Here is a 17,127-nt window from a genome sequence, read left to right as displayed (position 1 = left end):
CCTAAGTCACGTGGGATGTGACCAACTCAGCATTCCACTGGAGGCTATATGATCAAACAGCGAACTATTTATCATGAATGCAGGATGTGGGCAAACTCACGACTGCTCACACTGCCAGAGGGTTTGCTGAGGGCAATTGCTTCCTGGCCTCGAGCTCCTTGAGTTTACCTACTGGGACATCTGGAGAATGCAGTCTTGCAAGCCTACTCTGGACCAAGCAGCTGACCCCTTCTTCCACACCCCCCTTCTCACTATCTCTTTTGTCTAATCAATACGGAGGGTTGTGTAAAGCTCAGGGCCCTTGTCCACTAGAGGCAAAGTGCCCCCTGACCCCTTCTTCCAAATATACTCTTTTGTCTCTTGTCTTTTATTCCCGCATTTGCCACCTTTGTTCAGTTTCCCTAGGTCCACGCGTGTTACATAGTGGCGCCCTGAACAGCGACAGAATCAGGTGCTCTACAGAAATAAGTTAAATAAAGTTGAAATCTTTCCTTTTTAAGGAAAGATTTGGGACTTAGAGACCCCAGGAGACATACACAAAAATGATAAGAGGATGTGCCCAAACCAGTCTTAAAGTTGTGGCACAGGGTGAGGCAGATGAAGCTGTTACTGAGCCTCAGAGAGTGACTGGTGTTACAGCAAAAGTTAGCAGTGGCCTGAATGGAGGGTTTCTGAACTCAAACATGAATGATTCCCCCTCAGGGAACCCAACCTTGGGAAACTACTGCATGTTTCTCTGTATGGGGAAATACCATTAATGCAGGATAAATTGTGAAATATCACAGAAAGCATCCTGCATCTAGTCAATCTTCTGTTTCCGGGGTGGCCTGTGCAGCTGTGCAGGCAGAGGCCTGACCATCCTGGTGACTGAGATCCAGCCACACCCACCAGGCCATGCTCTGGGAAGGGGGTGGGACCTGGGCAAAGGACACTTCTCTAGGACTGCACAGAAGCCTTTGTGGGCTGGTGGGACATTCCTGTGATGGCCTTCTGGCTGGGCACTGTGAAATGCTCTGAAGATTTTTTCCTTGCACTGTTGCACTAATCCCAGTCCCCTATCACTGCCCCTTCCTCCTGGGTGACTTCATTGATGTTGTGGCCATGTGAATTCTCTTGCCAATGAAATGATGAAGGTGATATGGCCTCTGCCAAGCAGACACTGTAAGTATTATTGTATGATGCTTTTGTCTCTCTCTTTTTTTAAGTCAAAGCAGTTTATTAAAAAAATAAAGGCATAAAAGAATGGCACTCCATAGGCAGAGCAGCTGCCTCTGTCTCTTTTATTTTCCCCTCTGCCTCAAGCCCAACATGCCCAAAATTGGGGCTGCTGATTCAGCCTGGGTCTCAGAATAAAGACATGAGCCACAGAGCCATTGCTGACTCATGATGGAGAGGGACACAAGAGAGAAACACATTTTTGTCATGTTAGCCACTAAGATTTTGATTTGGAGGCCATTTGCTACAGCAATATAACCTAGAGTGAACAGAGAGACAAAATGATGTTCCATTTCTTTTCAACCTGGAACAGGAGAATTTCACAGGTGGGCCTTAATTTCACTTTAGTATCTTATTTAGACAAGAAAGTTCGTACCGTTCAAATGTCATGTTTTACAGTGCTGGCATTATCACTGCTGTGGCTACCCCATCAGATGTCGCTCACTGACTAATCTTTCATGTTAGTGAGGATGGACAACATACCAGGCCATAATTCAAAGTAGCAAATAGGAAAAGAGCTTCATCCTAGCATTATGGGACCTTAATTAATGTCCTTTCCTGACAGGTTTCAGAGGTTTTGCAGGCAGCAGCAGGGCTATTCATCTCACTGACAGTGGGGAACATGGCCAAATGGTTGCCCCCAGAATGGAGGCAGAGTTTCAGGACACTTGTCTGATCTCTGCCCTTGTAGGGACAGTCTCACCCTGATTGACACTTTTGTCCAAAGTGTTATGTCCAAAGAACCAATGGAAAAGCAGGAAAATTATTCTTCATTTCTCTCTTCATTATTTAAAATTATTCTGTCTTCACTTCTCTTTCCTCCTTTTCTCTGCTTCCTACTTAGCCTTTTAGAAATGCAATTATAATCTTTTATCTCCCCTTCACCAGACACTCCCAACATGGCAAGTTCATCTAACTATGTGCTCTTAGTTAGAAGCTACAGAGCAGAACTGTCTCCCACCAAGAGACTACCTTGAGACGTAACAGTCAATTTACAAGCCAAAATATGCCCACTATGAAACTCTCCCACCTGGAAATTTTTTGGCTGCTTTTACAACCTGGTTTTGCCCACAAAGGCACCAGCAGTAACCAGCTCAACTGCCTGGTAGACAAGGCACCAAAGCCAGTATCCAGAACCTCTACCTGCTCACTTCCTGCCCTGCATGCCACACCCCCCATTTAAAAGCCTCTGCTTTCTGCTCCAAAGGTGAAGCAGTTACCCTTAAGGAAAGAATCCTGTACTGCTTCCCCTAAGGTAGCTTTGGAATAAAAGTCACTTTCTTTATACCAAACGTAGCTCTTGTTAATTAGACTCTGCAAGTGATAAGCAACTGAACCTACATTTCAGTTATAATTCCTATGCCTGCTCTTCCTGCCCTGCCTTGGGGACACATGCACACTCCCAGGCACATACCTGCACATGCACTGAGACAGCTATGTGAATAACCAACCAGATCCCCTTGGGAAAACCGGTGCTTGGCCTGGCCTTAAATTCCAGACCCTTGGGCATCATACCCAAGACTGCAAGAAAGAGGAGGGGCTGGACCTGAAAAACTTGGAAGGGAAGGTCCAACTGTACAGGTATTTTGTCAGGCATGTGATTTCAGTATAAAATTCTAGAAAAGATGAGTGACACTTTATAAGGAGAGAATATCAACAAAATTTCTCATTTTACTTCTTGCTAAGATGACAGCAGGGAATCGTAAGCAGATGGATGGGCAATCCCCACCTTCAGTGGGGGAGGCCAAGGCCCCAACACACCCGGGGAGAAGAGCTGGGGGCAGTGAATGGCTGAGGCTTTCTTGGAGAGCTGGGCCGTCTTCTTGGGTTTTACTTCCTGAGGAATGCACAGGCTTCCAGGAGGGCTGTGGGGCACAACAGAGCAAGAGATTCAGAAACTGATTTCTTCCAATAAACTAGTTATTTAAACCAATAAATCAAAGAGGATACTAAGAGTTTTCTCTGCCCTTCTCCCATCACTGTGAGTCAGTGCAGGCCACACTCATACTCCCACTCCCCTACTCCTAGCAACTACGGTGTTCAAGGGAGCCAGAGTCTAGCCCTCACCAGCCAGGGTGTTTCCCTGCCCTGGCCTGAGAGACACAACTGCCCTGCACTTGTCTCTAATTGAATTGACTGTCACATTCTCAAGTTCACAAGACATTGGTGGTCCTCTAGCTTCTCCTGGAATGTGAACCTGTTTGCAATCATGTTCATCTGCAGATTCACTCATTCATTCACAGATCCTTACTGAGCACCTGCTTTGTGTGAGTGGCTGTGCTAAGTGCTGGGGACACAGCATGGATAGACTGGCCTGCCCTCAAGAAGCATGTGATCTATGCAGTCCTGAGCTGGCTGCTCACAAGAAGAGCCCTGTAGCCATACTTCTCAGAGGGTGGTCCTGACCTGCATCACAGTGACCTGAGTTGTTTGTCAATACAGAAAAGGGTTTCTCAACCTTGGCACTATTGACATTTGGGGCCTGATAATAACTCTTTATTGCAGGGGGCTGGCTGTGCTTTGTTTAGTAGCATCCCTGGCCTCTACCTATTTGGTACCAGCAGCACCCTCTATGTTGTAAGAATCAAAAAATGCTTCTCACATTGCCAAATATCCCCTCAGGGGGGAAATTGTCTCTCATTGAAAACCACCGATAAAGACATTTCTGGCCCTGCCCCCATCCCTGGACCAACAGCATCCCCAATGCCCTCGACTCTGGGTGAGGGACCAGGAATAGGAATCTGAATGATTGCAGTGCACAGGGAGCTGTGCACACTGAAATCCCACAGTTATCACCGGGAGCCTTACAATACTCTGTGATGTCTTCTAAATATATATATATATATATATATATATATATATATATATATATATATATATATATATATATATAATTTTTTTTTTTTTTTTTTTTTTTTTTTTTTTTGAGACGGAGTCTCACTCTGTCACCCAGGCTGGAGTGCAGTGGCGCGATCTCGGCTCACTGCAAGCTCCGTCTCCCAGGTTCACGCCATTCTCCTGCCTCAGCCTCTCCGGGTAGCTGGGACTACAGGCGCCCGCCACCACGCCCGGCTAATTTTTTTGTATTTTTAGTAGAGACGGGGTTTCACCGTGGTCTCGATCTCCTGACCTCGTGATCCGCCCACCTCAGCCTCCCAAAGTGCTGGGATTACAAGCGTGAGCCACCGCGCCCGGCCACTTCTAAATATTTTTAAGGAATTAAATTAATATCAATATATTTCCCTGGTTAAGATATGTTTTCCTACACTTGAATTTTTTTGAGATTTTGTTTTCTCTATAGTTGGCATCTATGGTAACTGTCTAGCATCAGACTTTTTTGTTGTTGTTGTTGAGGAAGGGTCTCTTGGTGTCACCTAGGCTGTAGTGCAGTGGTACAATCATAGCTCATTGCAGCTTCAACCTTCTGGGATCAAGCAATCCTCGTATTTCAGCCTCTCAAGCAGCTGGGACTACAGGTGCTTGACACCACACCAGGCTAATTTTTAAAATTATTTTTGTAGCACAAGGTCTCTCTGCATTGGCCACGCTGCTCTCAAACTCCTGGGCTCAAGCCATCCTCCCACCTCTGCTTCCCAAGGTAGTGGGATGACAGGTGTGAGCCATCACACCTGGCCGGTTTTGCCATTTCTCAATGCATATGTATATATGCACTTTTCATTTTACTGAATAAAATAGATTATCAGTTTCCAAAGATTTCACGACAGTGCAGTAACTATCAGTACTATAAAATTTATAAAAATTTATTACATACTGCTCTATTTTATTCTCTAATTCTTTTATCAATGAGATTATAATTTCCTGAACTGTAAAGAGATATTATCTTTCCTTAACATTTTTACACCTGTGTTCATTCCTAGAATGCTGTTTGGCCCTCAAACCTTGACCTTCACCCGTGGTGGTTTCTCGGGGATGCTAGCTAGGGTCTACTTACGGGAGGTTGAGCACGTTTTCAGATTAGTAACGGCTGCGACATACTGTGGTCCCAAATATTTTTCATATGTTGTTTTGCCATGGAGTCTGGCCAGACACTCAGTGTTGTCATTGAATAGAAGGTTTTTGCTTTCAGACTGGAATAAGCAAAACTTGCCCGGGCACTCAGATCCATTTCTCCCAAATTTAGCCTGCGACAAAAGGGCAGACAGTGAGTAGCTAAGGAAAAGAGGAATTTATGGGTTAAAGGAGGCAAAGGGGTATTTCTTCCACCCAAGAACAGCCCTGAGAAAACCATGGGGCAGAAGGAGCTGAGTTCTGGAGTCATTCCACCTCCTCAGTGGAGTCCTCCAGCCCACACTCCTGGTGGCAGGCCCGCCCTGGGCAGCATCCAGGCCTCACACCACTTCTGGACCTACCTCCTACCATCTGCCATCTTTCCTTCCTTCTTAACCTGTGACCTTTTCCTATACAACTTCTCATGGGTGACAAGGTGACAATGGAGGGGTTTTGAGATCTGCCCTCACAAACCAATTGCTTAGGACATTCTAATACGCAGCTCTTCTAGAGAGGCAGGCTGCTAGGAAAACCCAGGCTTGGCCACTAACCAGCTCAGTGTGCAGGTCAGTCACCCTGCCTCCCTCACACAGTTCCTGCCCTGTCCCAGGCTCTCAAGTGGGGAGACTGAGACCCAAACCCCTCAGTCATGGCAGCTCTCTCACCAGCACCAGTGTGTGCACAGTAAGGGCTCCATAAAGGCCAGTTATGGTGGCCAGTCTTGTTATTCCTGAGTTGTTTTCTTTAAAAGCACACATAGAGACATGATGTTATATGATAAAAATAGAAGTTTTAATAAAATCCCAGATTTTAAGAAAATTTGGGGATTTCCTTCAAATCACATTTAGAGAGCCCTAAATCTATAGGGCACCTTCTGAGTTTGCTGTTTTAGAGGCCTGGCCTACAGCATTGCTCAGTCGGCCCAGGTTCAGGAAATGTCACCTGAGTAGGAAGCACTATACCAGTGCGTGTGGGAGGAAGGCTCGGTGGCTTCCTCATTTGCCGGAAGAACAACAGGAGGGAAAAAGACAGCCTCTGAGCCAGGCAGTGAGGGCAACAAGGCCAGGGTACACAGACTCAGCAGAAATGGAGTGAGTCCCAGAAAGCCCAGAGTCAAAAGCCTCTCTTATTCTTGTTGACACTCCAGGCAACTCCACAGCATGAAGCCAATACTGTCACCACGAGCTTCAAGCGGAGGGACTAGAGAGGATCGAGTGGGCTGGTGCACCTAGCTCTGTGATCTCCTCACCTAACAGGAGCCCACACAGCTAAGAAGGCACTAGAAGCCCTGTGGTCCATACCTGTTGGTGGAACAGCACCTGTTTCAGGTGTTCCACCTTATCCGTCCGAGACACCACGGCATGATTCGGGGCCGTGGCGAGATGGCAGCTTCTAGCCTCAGTCACAGGCTTCCGTTCGCCATCAAGGCACAGCAGCTCAAAGTCCTCCATCTTCAAATCCTTAGCCCATGCCTCAGTGTTCTTTCCTGGGGAGAAAAAGAAGGTGGCATCATTCACAGCTCCCCTGCCTAGCCAAGAAGTCTATTCTGGGTGGGTGTGGCCATCCCACTGGCCTCTCAAATGCACACACTAGGGTTGTGGTGATGTGAGGAAGAGAGAAGGAGCTTCGTCCTACACAAGCTGTACAAACTTCAAATACACCAAATATTAGTGCTGTGTCCATGCAATGGAATGTTATTCAGCAACAAAAGGGAGTGAAGTTCTGGTACATGCTGCATCATGCATGAACCTCGAAAACGATGCTAAGTGAAAGAAGCCAGTCACAAAAGACCACACAATAGGCTGGGCGTGGTGGCTCACGACTGTAATCCCAGCCCTTTGGAGGCCAAGGTGGGAGAATCACTTCAAGCTAGGAGTTCATGACCAGCTTGGGCAACAAAGCAAGACCTCATCTCAAAAAAAACCCCACCACATATTATATGACTCCATTTATATGAAATGTCCAGAATAGGCCAACCTATGGAGACAGAAAGTAGTTTGATGGTTGCCAGTGCTGAAGAAGGATGGGGCAATGACTGATAATAGGTGCAGGGGTTTCTTTATGGGAGGATGCAAGTGTTCTAGAGTTGGATTGTGTTGATGGCTGCACAACTCTGTGAATGTGCTGGAGATCACTGAATTGTGCATTTTGCATGGGTGGATTTTTTAGTATATGAATTCTGCCTCAATAAAGCTGTTACGAGTTCTTATTTTTTTTAAAGAAGAAAACCCTCCACCTATGCCATATTTTTCAGTGAGTTCCAGAAAAAGAATAGATGGTTTACATTCAAGGAGAAATTGGTTTCTCCTCCCTTTCATATTCAAATGCTATTAGTGTAACCAGAGAAAGGAAAGGAACTTTTATAGGTTTATCAAATATATAGAGTCAATTCTAACAAAATACAGTTGTAAAGTACCGGAGAATGTTAAAATTAAATTTGACATCAATCTGATCCCTGGAGATTACTTCAGTGAATGGCTTGTAAATTCTAAATGTAATTGTACCCACGTCTGTTTGTGCAGATACAGGCTCATTGTTCAGGCTCCTGTTTGTCTCTCTGCTCTTTCCCTTTGAGAAAGCACTTTATTCATTCTCTTGGATTCCTCTATTTGATATTGAAATAATTTCAAATTTACATGTCTGGTTTTAATCTCTGTCCCAAGAGACACTAGAAGGAGCAGAAACAGAAGGGAAAAGTGGCTATGACTTCAGTGATTACTGAAGGAGGGAGGCCAAAAGTGGAGACAGTTCTTTCTCAGGAAACAAAATAGCAAGTCACATGCTGAGACTGGGGGGTGAGAATGCTGAAGTGGGGCTAAGGAGACAGATGCAGATTGGAAGGTAGCAAATGGCTGAGGACCAGAAGAGAGAGTGATTGTTCAAACACTGGCTGGAAGATTATCTTCCATCATCTGCAACCACCTGTAATTTTGTTCCCACTAACTCCCCAGGAGTCTCCAGACCAAGGCTCACATGGGGATGAATGAAGGCCTCTACTTCCTTTTTCATAAAGGGAGGCTTCATTTGCATATGTTCACCCAGTTTTGTAGCATCATTCACAGTTTCCAATAGGCATGCATGATTTCATGCGGGCAGACAGTGTGTTTCTGTGGTTGACTAGATGAAGCCCGGGAGACATTTGCTACTGAGCATGACTAGTATCTGTGTGTGTGTGAGTGAGTGTGTGTGTGTGTGTGAGAGAGAGAGAGAGAGAGTGTATGAATTTGTTTCAAAATCCATATGACACCTATAGATGTTACAATGTTGTCTATTGAGATAAAGAATTTTGGAGTTATTTTAATAAAAAATCTGGAAAATGTTATAAAACCTTCCCAAAGGCAAATCTGAACACTAAGATGTGTTGTGATGCCAAAGAGTCTGCTTTGAAGGAGGAAAGGAAACACCTTCGCCTACCATCAGTGTTCTGCAAGACGGTGACATCTTTCACAAATGCAACGTCTCCAGCATTCTCAGCCAGGCACCTAAAATGTTCCAGAAAATATACACATAATTACAGAAGAGAAACTAGTGGGGCTTTCATAAATATTTGTAATATGCATCCCAAAAACTGAAATATGGAAGTAAACATCTAAAAGACAACTATTTCTAGGAATTTACTGTTTACAATGGCAGATTGAACACAGGTGTACCTGTCCTCCTTTTAAAACCCTATATAAAAGACATTACAAAACCAAGAAATCTAAAGATATGCGATCCAGGAAACAGGCAATCTAACAAGTAAGACAAAGGAAAGCCCCAGAATAATGGTCAACGGGACCCCCAGGACCACAGATGTGCAGGCGGCCTACAGAGCAACCAATCCAAACTGCAGCAGGAAGATGGATGCCTTCCAGAGCAGCACTTCCAAGTAAATGATGAAACTGCGATAGCACCCAGAGTGTGTGTGTGTGTGTGTGTGTGTGTGCGTGTATGTGTGTGTGTGTGTGTGCATGTTGTCAGGAGATTTACATTACTGGCAGAGAGTTTGGGGATGAGGTAGTGTTGTGTTTTTTTAAGTGCAGAAAATTAAGCAAATAAGAAAAGACATTTATGAACTCCCGAGTAAACAAAAAGTTTGTACAATAAGGGAAATATAATATGAGAATAATGCTTACACACTCATAAGTACTGAATATGACATTAGCGTGTTAGGTGCTGAAGAGAGTTGAAGTTTGTGGTTGTGGGGTGGAAGAGGTGCCGGGGGCAGTGTGAGAGGCTAGATCTTCTTCTATAGTACAGAGTCAGCACAAAGTTAAAAATTAAGAACCAGCATTATAAGGATGATAGAAATAAAGGCGTATGACACTGGTTTCAGCTTTTAATTATTTTGCTATAAATTTCCCCAATCTAGATTCTAGATATAATTTAAACAAAAGACAAGGGATTTTATTCCAGTATAAATAGGAATATTAAAATGTGGGTGCTTCCAGTGAACTAATACCTTGCTGCAAGTCTGAAAAAAAAAAAAGAGGAGCACATGATTCTTTCGGGCTCTTTTGAGACGTGTGTTCAGCATTTCTGAGTAGAATCACATTTCCATTTGCAAATCCTTAGTCCCTTAAAGATGTTTTTATACATTCACAAAACATTTTTTGTGTTTTGGGTCTTTTTTATGAGCCACTCAGAGTACAGCAAAACCCACTTTTATGTCATTCCATTACTGGAACAAGGCTGTTGAATTCATATTAAAAAGTTCAAAGACACCATCAGACACATGACGCCATCTGGTGGTGAAATGTACTCTTGGCAAATGGAGGAAAAGGAACAGGAGAAGATCCTCTCTGCACCCTTCACACCGGTAAACAGTGCCCCTGAGAAGCAACACCCGTATGAATGGCGCTGTAAAACGTGGGGTGTGGTTACAAGTCACCAAGTGGTTATAACTTGTGAATTCTGAAAACTTGTTTTTTGGCTTATTTTTCACTTCGTTACTGGAGAATAACACTGTAATTCTGCCATCTCTTTGCCATTTCTAAGGCAAAGGCAGAAAAAAAGGGGAAACCTAAGACATAGTCATGACCTAGGTAAGAAGAGAGGGGGTGCTGATGGGAAAGAGAATCCTTCCCCATAAATGGAATTGTAGAAAGCATTTAGGATACCACACTCTACCCATTTGATTTTCAGGACGAGGCTATTGAGGCCTATTGCTGTTGATCTTGGCTCAAAGCCACAGGGAGAAGCACCGCGGAGCTGAGGTCAGACAGCCCTGGTGCCAGCCTCCACTCTCTGGGGCGGTGGGTGTGGTAGGGACAGCCCTCACTGGGGCCACCCATGAGCTGACCCACAGGATGACCCCCACTGTGCTGTGACAGGTCACATCTGGCCCCTTAGAACTGCAATGCTGACATGCTGAGGGATGAGGTGAGGCCCCATCCTGATGGAGCTCAGTCACAGACTCACCGGAAAGCCCCATTGTAGCCGTAGTATCTCTCATTGTTGTTGGGCACGCACTTATTCTCACCCTGCTCGTTGCCAATACACAGAGCACAGAGATTAGATCTTGGGTCAGACCCAGGGGCACAGCTTTGACTGAAGTATTCATCTGGAGAGAAGGAACATGGGGAGTCAGCTCTTCCGATCTGAGTCCACACAAGCGACCTTTACCTAACAGTCGATGCAGGTTGGTTTCAGTTCATTAGACTTCCCAGGACAGCAATCTAGATAGAACACACTCACCATCACAAAGCAACATGTTGTCACCAACATAGGACCCACCAGAAAAGCTTCATTCAGACTGTAGGCACAGATGGACACCCAACTAAGGCTGGGGATGAGAGCTGTGGCTGCCTGGAGGGTCCCGTCATCACAGCCTTGAGCTGGGGACTCAGCTCATGACCGTGATGGCTGTGTGCAGCAGAGCCTGCGAGTTGCCTAGTCCAGGATCTGATTTTGTTTTTATCAGTAATGGAAACCCTGCTTTGTATCTGGGTGTCTGGCCCTTTGGTATAAAGACTAGACTTATCAGACTCCCTGGGGCTCATATGGCCATATGGGTAGCTATAGGCCAGTGAAATATCAGCAGGAGTGTTGGGTGCCAGCTTCTCAGAAACATCTTTGAAAGACAATCGGTACATGCCTTTTGTCCTCTCTTCTCCTTCTCTTTCTTCATCCTGCATACGGAATGCAGAAGCAGGGACTGGACTTACAGATGCAATGTGGGCCATGAGGTGACCTTGAGCACGGAAGCCACACAAATGGCAGAGTAGCCAAATTATTAAAGCCCAGGTTCCAGACACCATATTGTCTTCATACCAGCCCTAGGCAAACCATCTCTGGACTACATGACACAGAAATTAACTTCTGTCTTGTTTAAGCCTCTACTATCTTAGGAGTTTTCTGTTCCTTGCAGGTGAAACTGATCTGAATTCATTCATTGTATGATTTAACCCGAGAAAGAATAAACAAAGGTGACAAGAAAGCTCTGCCCCACTGAGCAAATGTCACCCATTATCAGACTCCCACTGCTGCTGGAAGAGCCACACTGTGTGTCAACCTCAGGAAAAGCTGGGAGTTCCCATTCCATCCTGCCAGTTTCCCTACAGCTCAGAGGCTACCATGGAGCTGGTGAGGAGCAGAGCCACATGAAAGCCGCCTACCCCAGCCAGGATCAAAAACCCATGCAGTGGAGCCCCTTCTCTAGGAGATGCCCATGCACCAGGTGAGTCACACTGAGATGTGCTACACACCATGCCACGGGGCCCACAGCAGACAGGGTGTGGCTTATGCCGATTAAGATGAGTGTGGGGTGTGGTGCGGAGAGAAAACTGCAGAAGCAGGTGGAGGCAGACTCTTGAGGTCTTATTCAGGCTCCTTTGCAGTGTAGAGTAAGCATCAGTTTTGCTTAGTAACAGGAGTCACCTTTCATGAGGCAGGCAGACATCTTTCCCCAAGCTGGGAAGCCAGAGTTTAAGAGGAATTTAGGTCTGGAGCTCCAAGAGGTAAAAAGCATTTGCACATCTTGGAACTTGCATTTATTCTTAGGGTGCAGCGAAATAGGCAGATATTCCAATCTTTAATCTTGGGGTGGGGTGAATGGGGTATGGGAAGTGCTGTGCAGGGAAGCCCCCAGTGCACCCACGCCTCCAGGGGGCAGCCACAGGGAGAATTTCCTCATTCTGGAAGAGGCCTGCAGGCCACTATCAGCCTGCAAATCCCCTCCCCTCCCTTCCCTAAGGTTCCACAGCACAATGTGCCTGCCCCCCAGGGTGGCCCACCCACCGCACCTTTGGAACTCCTTACCAAATTTGCAGGAGCCCGTCTGGTTGAAGAGCAGGCCCATGGGGATATTCCAGCCCGCAGTCCTGTCCACGGCGGTGTGGCAGGACTTCTTGCCTTTCAGAGAGTTCCAGGTAAAGCTAGTATCTGATCTCCTAACCACCGCCACAGCAAGATACCCTGGCATAACAGATGACAGAAAAACAAGTCTCAACCTCCAGGAGGCCCGGCACATGGATTCCAGTGGAGCTGTCTGCAGCCCAGGCCAAAACAGGCCAAGAAGCATCACCAGGCAATGATTCCCGCAAAGAACTGCCCTTTTTAGGTAGACCAAGAAAGCATAAGCTGCTGCCTTATGTTAAGGTGAGATTGATGAAATAAAACAGTAAGAAAAGCTGATTCTTTTAGTGATTACAGGGGACTGTCTTCAACCAGCCACACAATGTCCCTGAGTTACAAACCAGCAATGCATCTCTCAGTGTAAGCTTCTACAGCAACAAACACTATAAACAACAAGAGAGACCCCAACAGTGCGTAAATCACCAACCACAGTGTGCATCAGGCAAGAGCACCAACATCCCGCCGGCTAACTGCTGTGTGGGTGCAGGGGCACATGTCCCCAGGGACTGCCCTGAGCTGAGTCTGAACCAGCCCTGCGCTGGTTGAACTCAACATGGTTGCCATTGTCCTCCTGAGAGAATGCATCTGACAGATACCCACTAAGGGCAAGTCTCTTCTGAAACTGAGCAAACACCAGCTCTGGTGGGCAGAGGGAGTGGTGCACAGAGCACTGGATTTGACACGAGGGACCCCGGGTCAAGACCAGGATCTACCACAGTATTACCTACGGCTGTGAGTGAGATCCTGGGCACTTGGGGACTCTCGGTGCCACTGTTTCCTCATCCCCATGAGGTGGGGAAGTAGCACCCCCCATTCCATGACAAAATGAGGGACCATATGGATGTTCTTTGCCAAGTGTGAAGGTCAATATAAACATTAATTAGAACTATTCCTCTGTGAATTATTTGCACCCTTAAAATTATTGCTCCTAGAAGCCCTGTAGCTTCTAGGGCTGCAATTCTTTCTGTTTTTTTACAGTTCCTGCCACTTCCTCTTCCAGCAACAAGAACTTATCCTTGATCCTGAAAGTGGCTAATGCCAACTCACCTTCCACAGGTCTATCCACACATTTAGGACCAGGGTCACTGCTTTGTTGGGATTCTGAAAGAATAAAGACAAGCCAGACATCATTATCCATTCAGATGTAGTGAGAAGCCGCAAACTCTTAAATCTCAATGATGCAGAATCAAATCCAAAGAGACCGTCCCAGCAGTTCCACGCAGGAGAAATGCATCTATATGTTCACCAAAAGATGTGGCACAGAGATTCACAGCAGCATTATTCACAACAGTCACCAACTGGAAACTACTCAAATGCCCATCCACACTCAAATGACTGAATAATCACAGTAGACTCACATAGCGACGAGACTGAACAGTCTACAACTACACACTTAGGTGGATGAAAAGCATAACGATGGGCAAGAGAAACCAGACATAAAAAAACACATGCTGTGCCACTCCTTTAACATGAAGTTTAAAACACAGGCAAACTTAGATCTGCGCCCTTAGAAGTCAGGAGAGAGGCTTCCCTTGCAGGAGTAAGGGGGCGGGGGACAGGAGGACACAAGGGGCTTCTGAAACTTGCAGTGTTTGATCTGGGCCTGAGTGCATGGACTGTACGGTGTGTGAAGTGTCATGAGTTGTACATTTATGTGCACTTTTCTGTTTGTATGTTATAATTCACTAAGATCTTCTGAAAAATTAAGAAGATAAAACAAATCTGTCCCTTGTTCGTTCTCAACACAATAGGCTTTGTGGGTAACACAGCCCCTTTCGTTTCTTCTTTCCCTGATTCTCCCTTTTGAATGTATCTGTCCATCATAATGTTTCACCTGCATTCACCAAATGGGATTACTCATTGCCCCACTCCCATGACCCAGAGGGAATATACCAGAGGATGCTAACTCCACTTACTATAGTTCTCTGCCAGGACAGGCACCAAACCACATTTGCCTGCAGTGTACACATATCCTCCATCCAAAGTCATGGCATCAGCTTCTCCTTTCTGCAAAGACAGAGCACATCTCCAGCACCACAGTGAGGCTGCACCCTGTCCTGCCAGTCTATATAGCTCTCTGAGAGAATAGTTTTCTGTCAGGTGACGAGTGAAACAGCAGAAAGAGATGGACTGTTCAAACTGAGCACCCAGAGGAAACACCATGTGCACCACTAATTCTCTCCCAGCCCTGCCTGCTTTCTGGGCTGTCAATTCAACTGGAAAGACCAGGCACAGGTTGCAGTAATCCTCTGTCCTCTGAGCAAAACATTTTCTGTGCCCCTGGCACTTTGGGGACACCTTCCTGGAGCAGTCTCACTGACTGAGGACACAGATGGGAAGAGCTGGCCTCATCTAATCTGAACTCATTAGCACTCCACTCCAAGCGCTACACAGAAGTTGTCCGACACATAAGCTGAAGTCGTCATATTGGCCCACCACCAGAATGAACAAGTCCAGACTACAACACAGGATCATGGACTCATCAGGAGTACGAAACTTCCTCTTTGGCCCAGCTACTTGGGAAGCTGAGATGGGAGGATCACTTGAGCCCAAGAGTTCCAGGCTGCAGTGAGCTGTGGTTGCACCACTGCACTCCAGCCTGGGTGAGAGATCAAGAATCTCTTAAAAAAAAAAATTTATGTTTTCCAAGAGTAAATATTCATGTGGAAGAATGCCTGTTATACGCTGTTTAGTGAAAAGGGCTTAAAAACGACATAACTGAAACACTTCATTATTGTTGCATGCATATGTGTAGATGTGCAGAGAAATACTGGAATGGAGAATTAGCCAGACTTTAACCATGTCTGTCCCTCTGTGTGAGATCACAGGTGGTTTGGGGGGTTTGTTGTTGTTTTGTTTTAACATAATACCTTTCCATATTTTCCAAATTGCTTACAATAATCCTGAGTTGTTCTTATAACCAGAGGAGTGGGAAACCCACAGTAAACTGCTTTTTGAACTTAAAACGGTTCCTGGCCCTGAGCACACCTCTCCAGGCATCCCTGCCTCACCGGGGCCCCCGTGGCCTCTCTGACTGCTGACTTCACTTTAAGCAGATGCCCAGGCCCTAGGTCTTCCACGGGGCCTGCCGCCCGCCGCCCGCCCCTGTGATGGAGCCCCCTACCAGCACCAGGGCGATGCAGTCCTCTTTGGTGGAGGCCGAGGAGCAGGTCACGTTGCCTTCGCTCAAGCTGCTCCACTGGTTACACTTGCGCAGCTCCTGCTCGCCCACTGCACACCACACGACCCGTGCACGCCGGGCAGCCACTTCCTTCTCACCTGCCAGAGGGAAGACCGCAGGTGGCCGGGCAAACTGAGCCTTGCCAGGTTGTCCAACCACCCCAGAGCCAGGATCCTGCCCAGACCCTTCCTGGAACAGGAGCTACAGTACATGTGTGGACATGGACCCATGCCCTCTCCTCCTCCACTTCTCAGCTCCAAGCCCATTCTTCAGGCCCACAGAGCTCCCTGTGTTTCTGATTTCTGTTCCTTTGGAGAAGTTCCCTGGCTTCTAATCTATCCATTAATCTTTAGAATCAGGAGGCGCCTATTGTCTCTGTCTCTGAGGATAAAAGCTCCATGACCCAGAGACCAGTGACAGTCCCAAGAGATGGCCTAGGGGACCTTGAGCCCAGCCCTGACTTCCCCTAATGCCTGCAATCACCACCAATAACTACGGTGCAGCCTCTGTGTTCCCCCAGACTCCCACCCCCAGCCCCCCAGTAGAGAAGGAGCCATAGCTGAATTCCCCCACCATGGTGTCCCCAGCTAAGTTCAAGGCCTGAGCCTGGAAAGTGTGGGTAAATCCAGGCCTCCGGATTCATCCAGGAGGGGTCCTGGCTCTCTTTGTTCACATTCATGTTTCTCACTTAATAGGAGGCAAATTGATTTTTCTGGCAGGCCTGGGGAGCCTGATTTGCACTGATCAGGTGGCCAGACTATTCTTTTAGAGACACCTGACCTAATCCACAGAAGACACTCACACCTGCACCAAACCTCCACGATGACCCCACAGTATCTGGGAAAAGGAGTGACCGCCACAAAGTAGGGCCACCTGCTGGGAGGTAGAAGACCACACCAGGCAGACCTCAGGACCCTCCTGGGCTCACTCACTTTTCCTCAAGTTCTGGATGGCAGTGAAGTAGCCGGAGCCAAGGTACAGCCCAGAATCTATCCTCGGGGGGACCCTCGAAAACCCGATGGCAGAGTCCTTGAACAGCAGATCCTTCTGCCCACTAGGGGAGCCAAAGAGCTGGAATTTCGGTGACTTGTCCTTTCCAAACTTTTCCTAATTAAGAAAAAATAGAATTATGGTGTCAATGGTAAATAGGGAGGAAACAAAAAAATGATGTTAAAAAAGAGTATCTGGAGCTTTGGGATCATTCTAACTGAGAGCAGGAGCCTCGGTTGAGACCCTCCTGCAGAGGGACTTGTGCCATCTCAGAGACCCAAGCTCAGCTACGGCTCATTCTTTGAAGAGTTGCTGAGGTCCAAGCACCTTAGGGCCCTGAGAAGATTGCATTGACCACCCCCTGCTTCTGCTCCCATCATAAGACGCTGTCAGCCCGT

The 17,127-nt window shown here is 46.7% G+C and overlaps 1 protein-coding gene across 1 annotated transcript in view; it reads right to left on the bottom strand.

The window, feature by feature from the left end:
- Positions 1–2,495: 2,495 nt before the first annotated feature.
- The window catches only part of LTF (lactotransferrin), a 29,243-nt gene continuing 14,611 nt past the window's right edge, over positions 2,496–17,127 (bottom strand). Inside the window, exons 8-17 of the mRNA XM_032161803.2 lie at positions 16,672–16,846; positions 15,683–15,837; positions 14,475–14,565; positions 13,606–13,659; positions 12,463–12,618; positions 10,624–10,765; positions 8,638–8,705; positions 6,525–6,709; positions 5,168–5,357; positions 2,496–3,080 (exon numbers count right to left, since the gene is read on the bottom strand). Of these exons, the coding sequence (XP_032017694.1) occupies positions 3,046–3,080; positions 5,168–5,357; positions 6,525–6,709; positions 8,638–8,705; positions 10,624–10,765; positions 12,463–12,618; positions 13,606–13,659; positions 14,475–14,565; positions 15,683–15,837; positions 16,672–16,846 (1,251 nt within the window). The 3' untranslated portion in view covers positions 2,496–3,045. The remainder of the gene's footprint in view (positions 3,081–5,167; positions 5,358–6,524; positions 6,710–8,637; positions 8,706–10,623; positions 10,766–12,462; positions 12,619–13,605; positions 13,660–14,474; positions 14,566–15,682; positions 15,838–16,671; positions 16,847–17,127) is intronic.

Source organism: Hylobates moloch, unplaced genomic scaffold (assembly GCF_009828535.3).
Source record: "Hylobates moloch isolate HMO894 unplaced genomic scaffold, HMol_V3 SCAFFOLD_8, whole genome shotgun sequence".
In the NCBI taxonomy this organism is placed as follows: Eukaryota; Metazoa; Chordata; class Mammalia; order Primates; family Hylobatidae; genus Hylobates; species Hylobates moloch.
The sequence above is the reverse complement of the archived record's forward strand: the minus strand, read 5'-3'. Positions and strand labels throughout refer to the sequence as shown.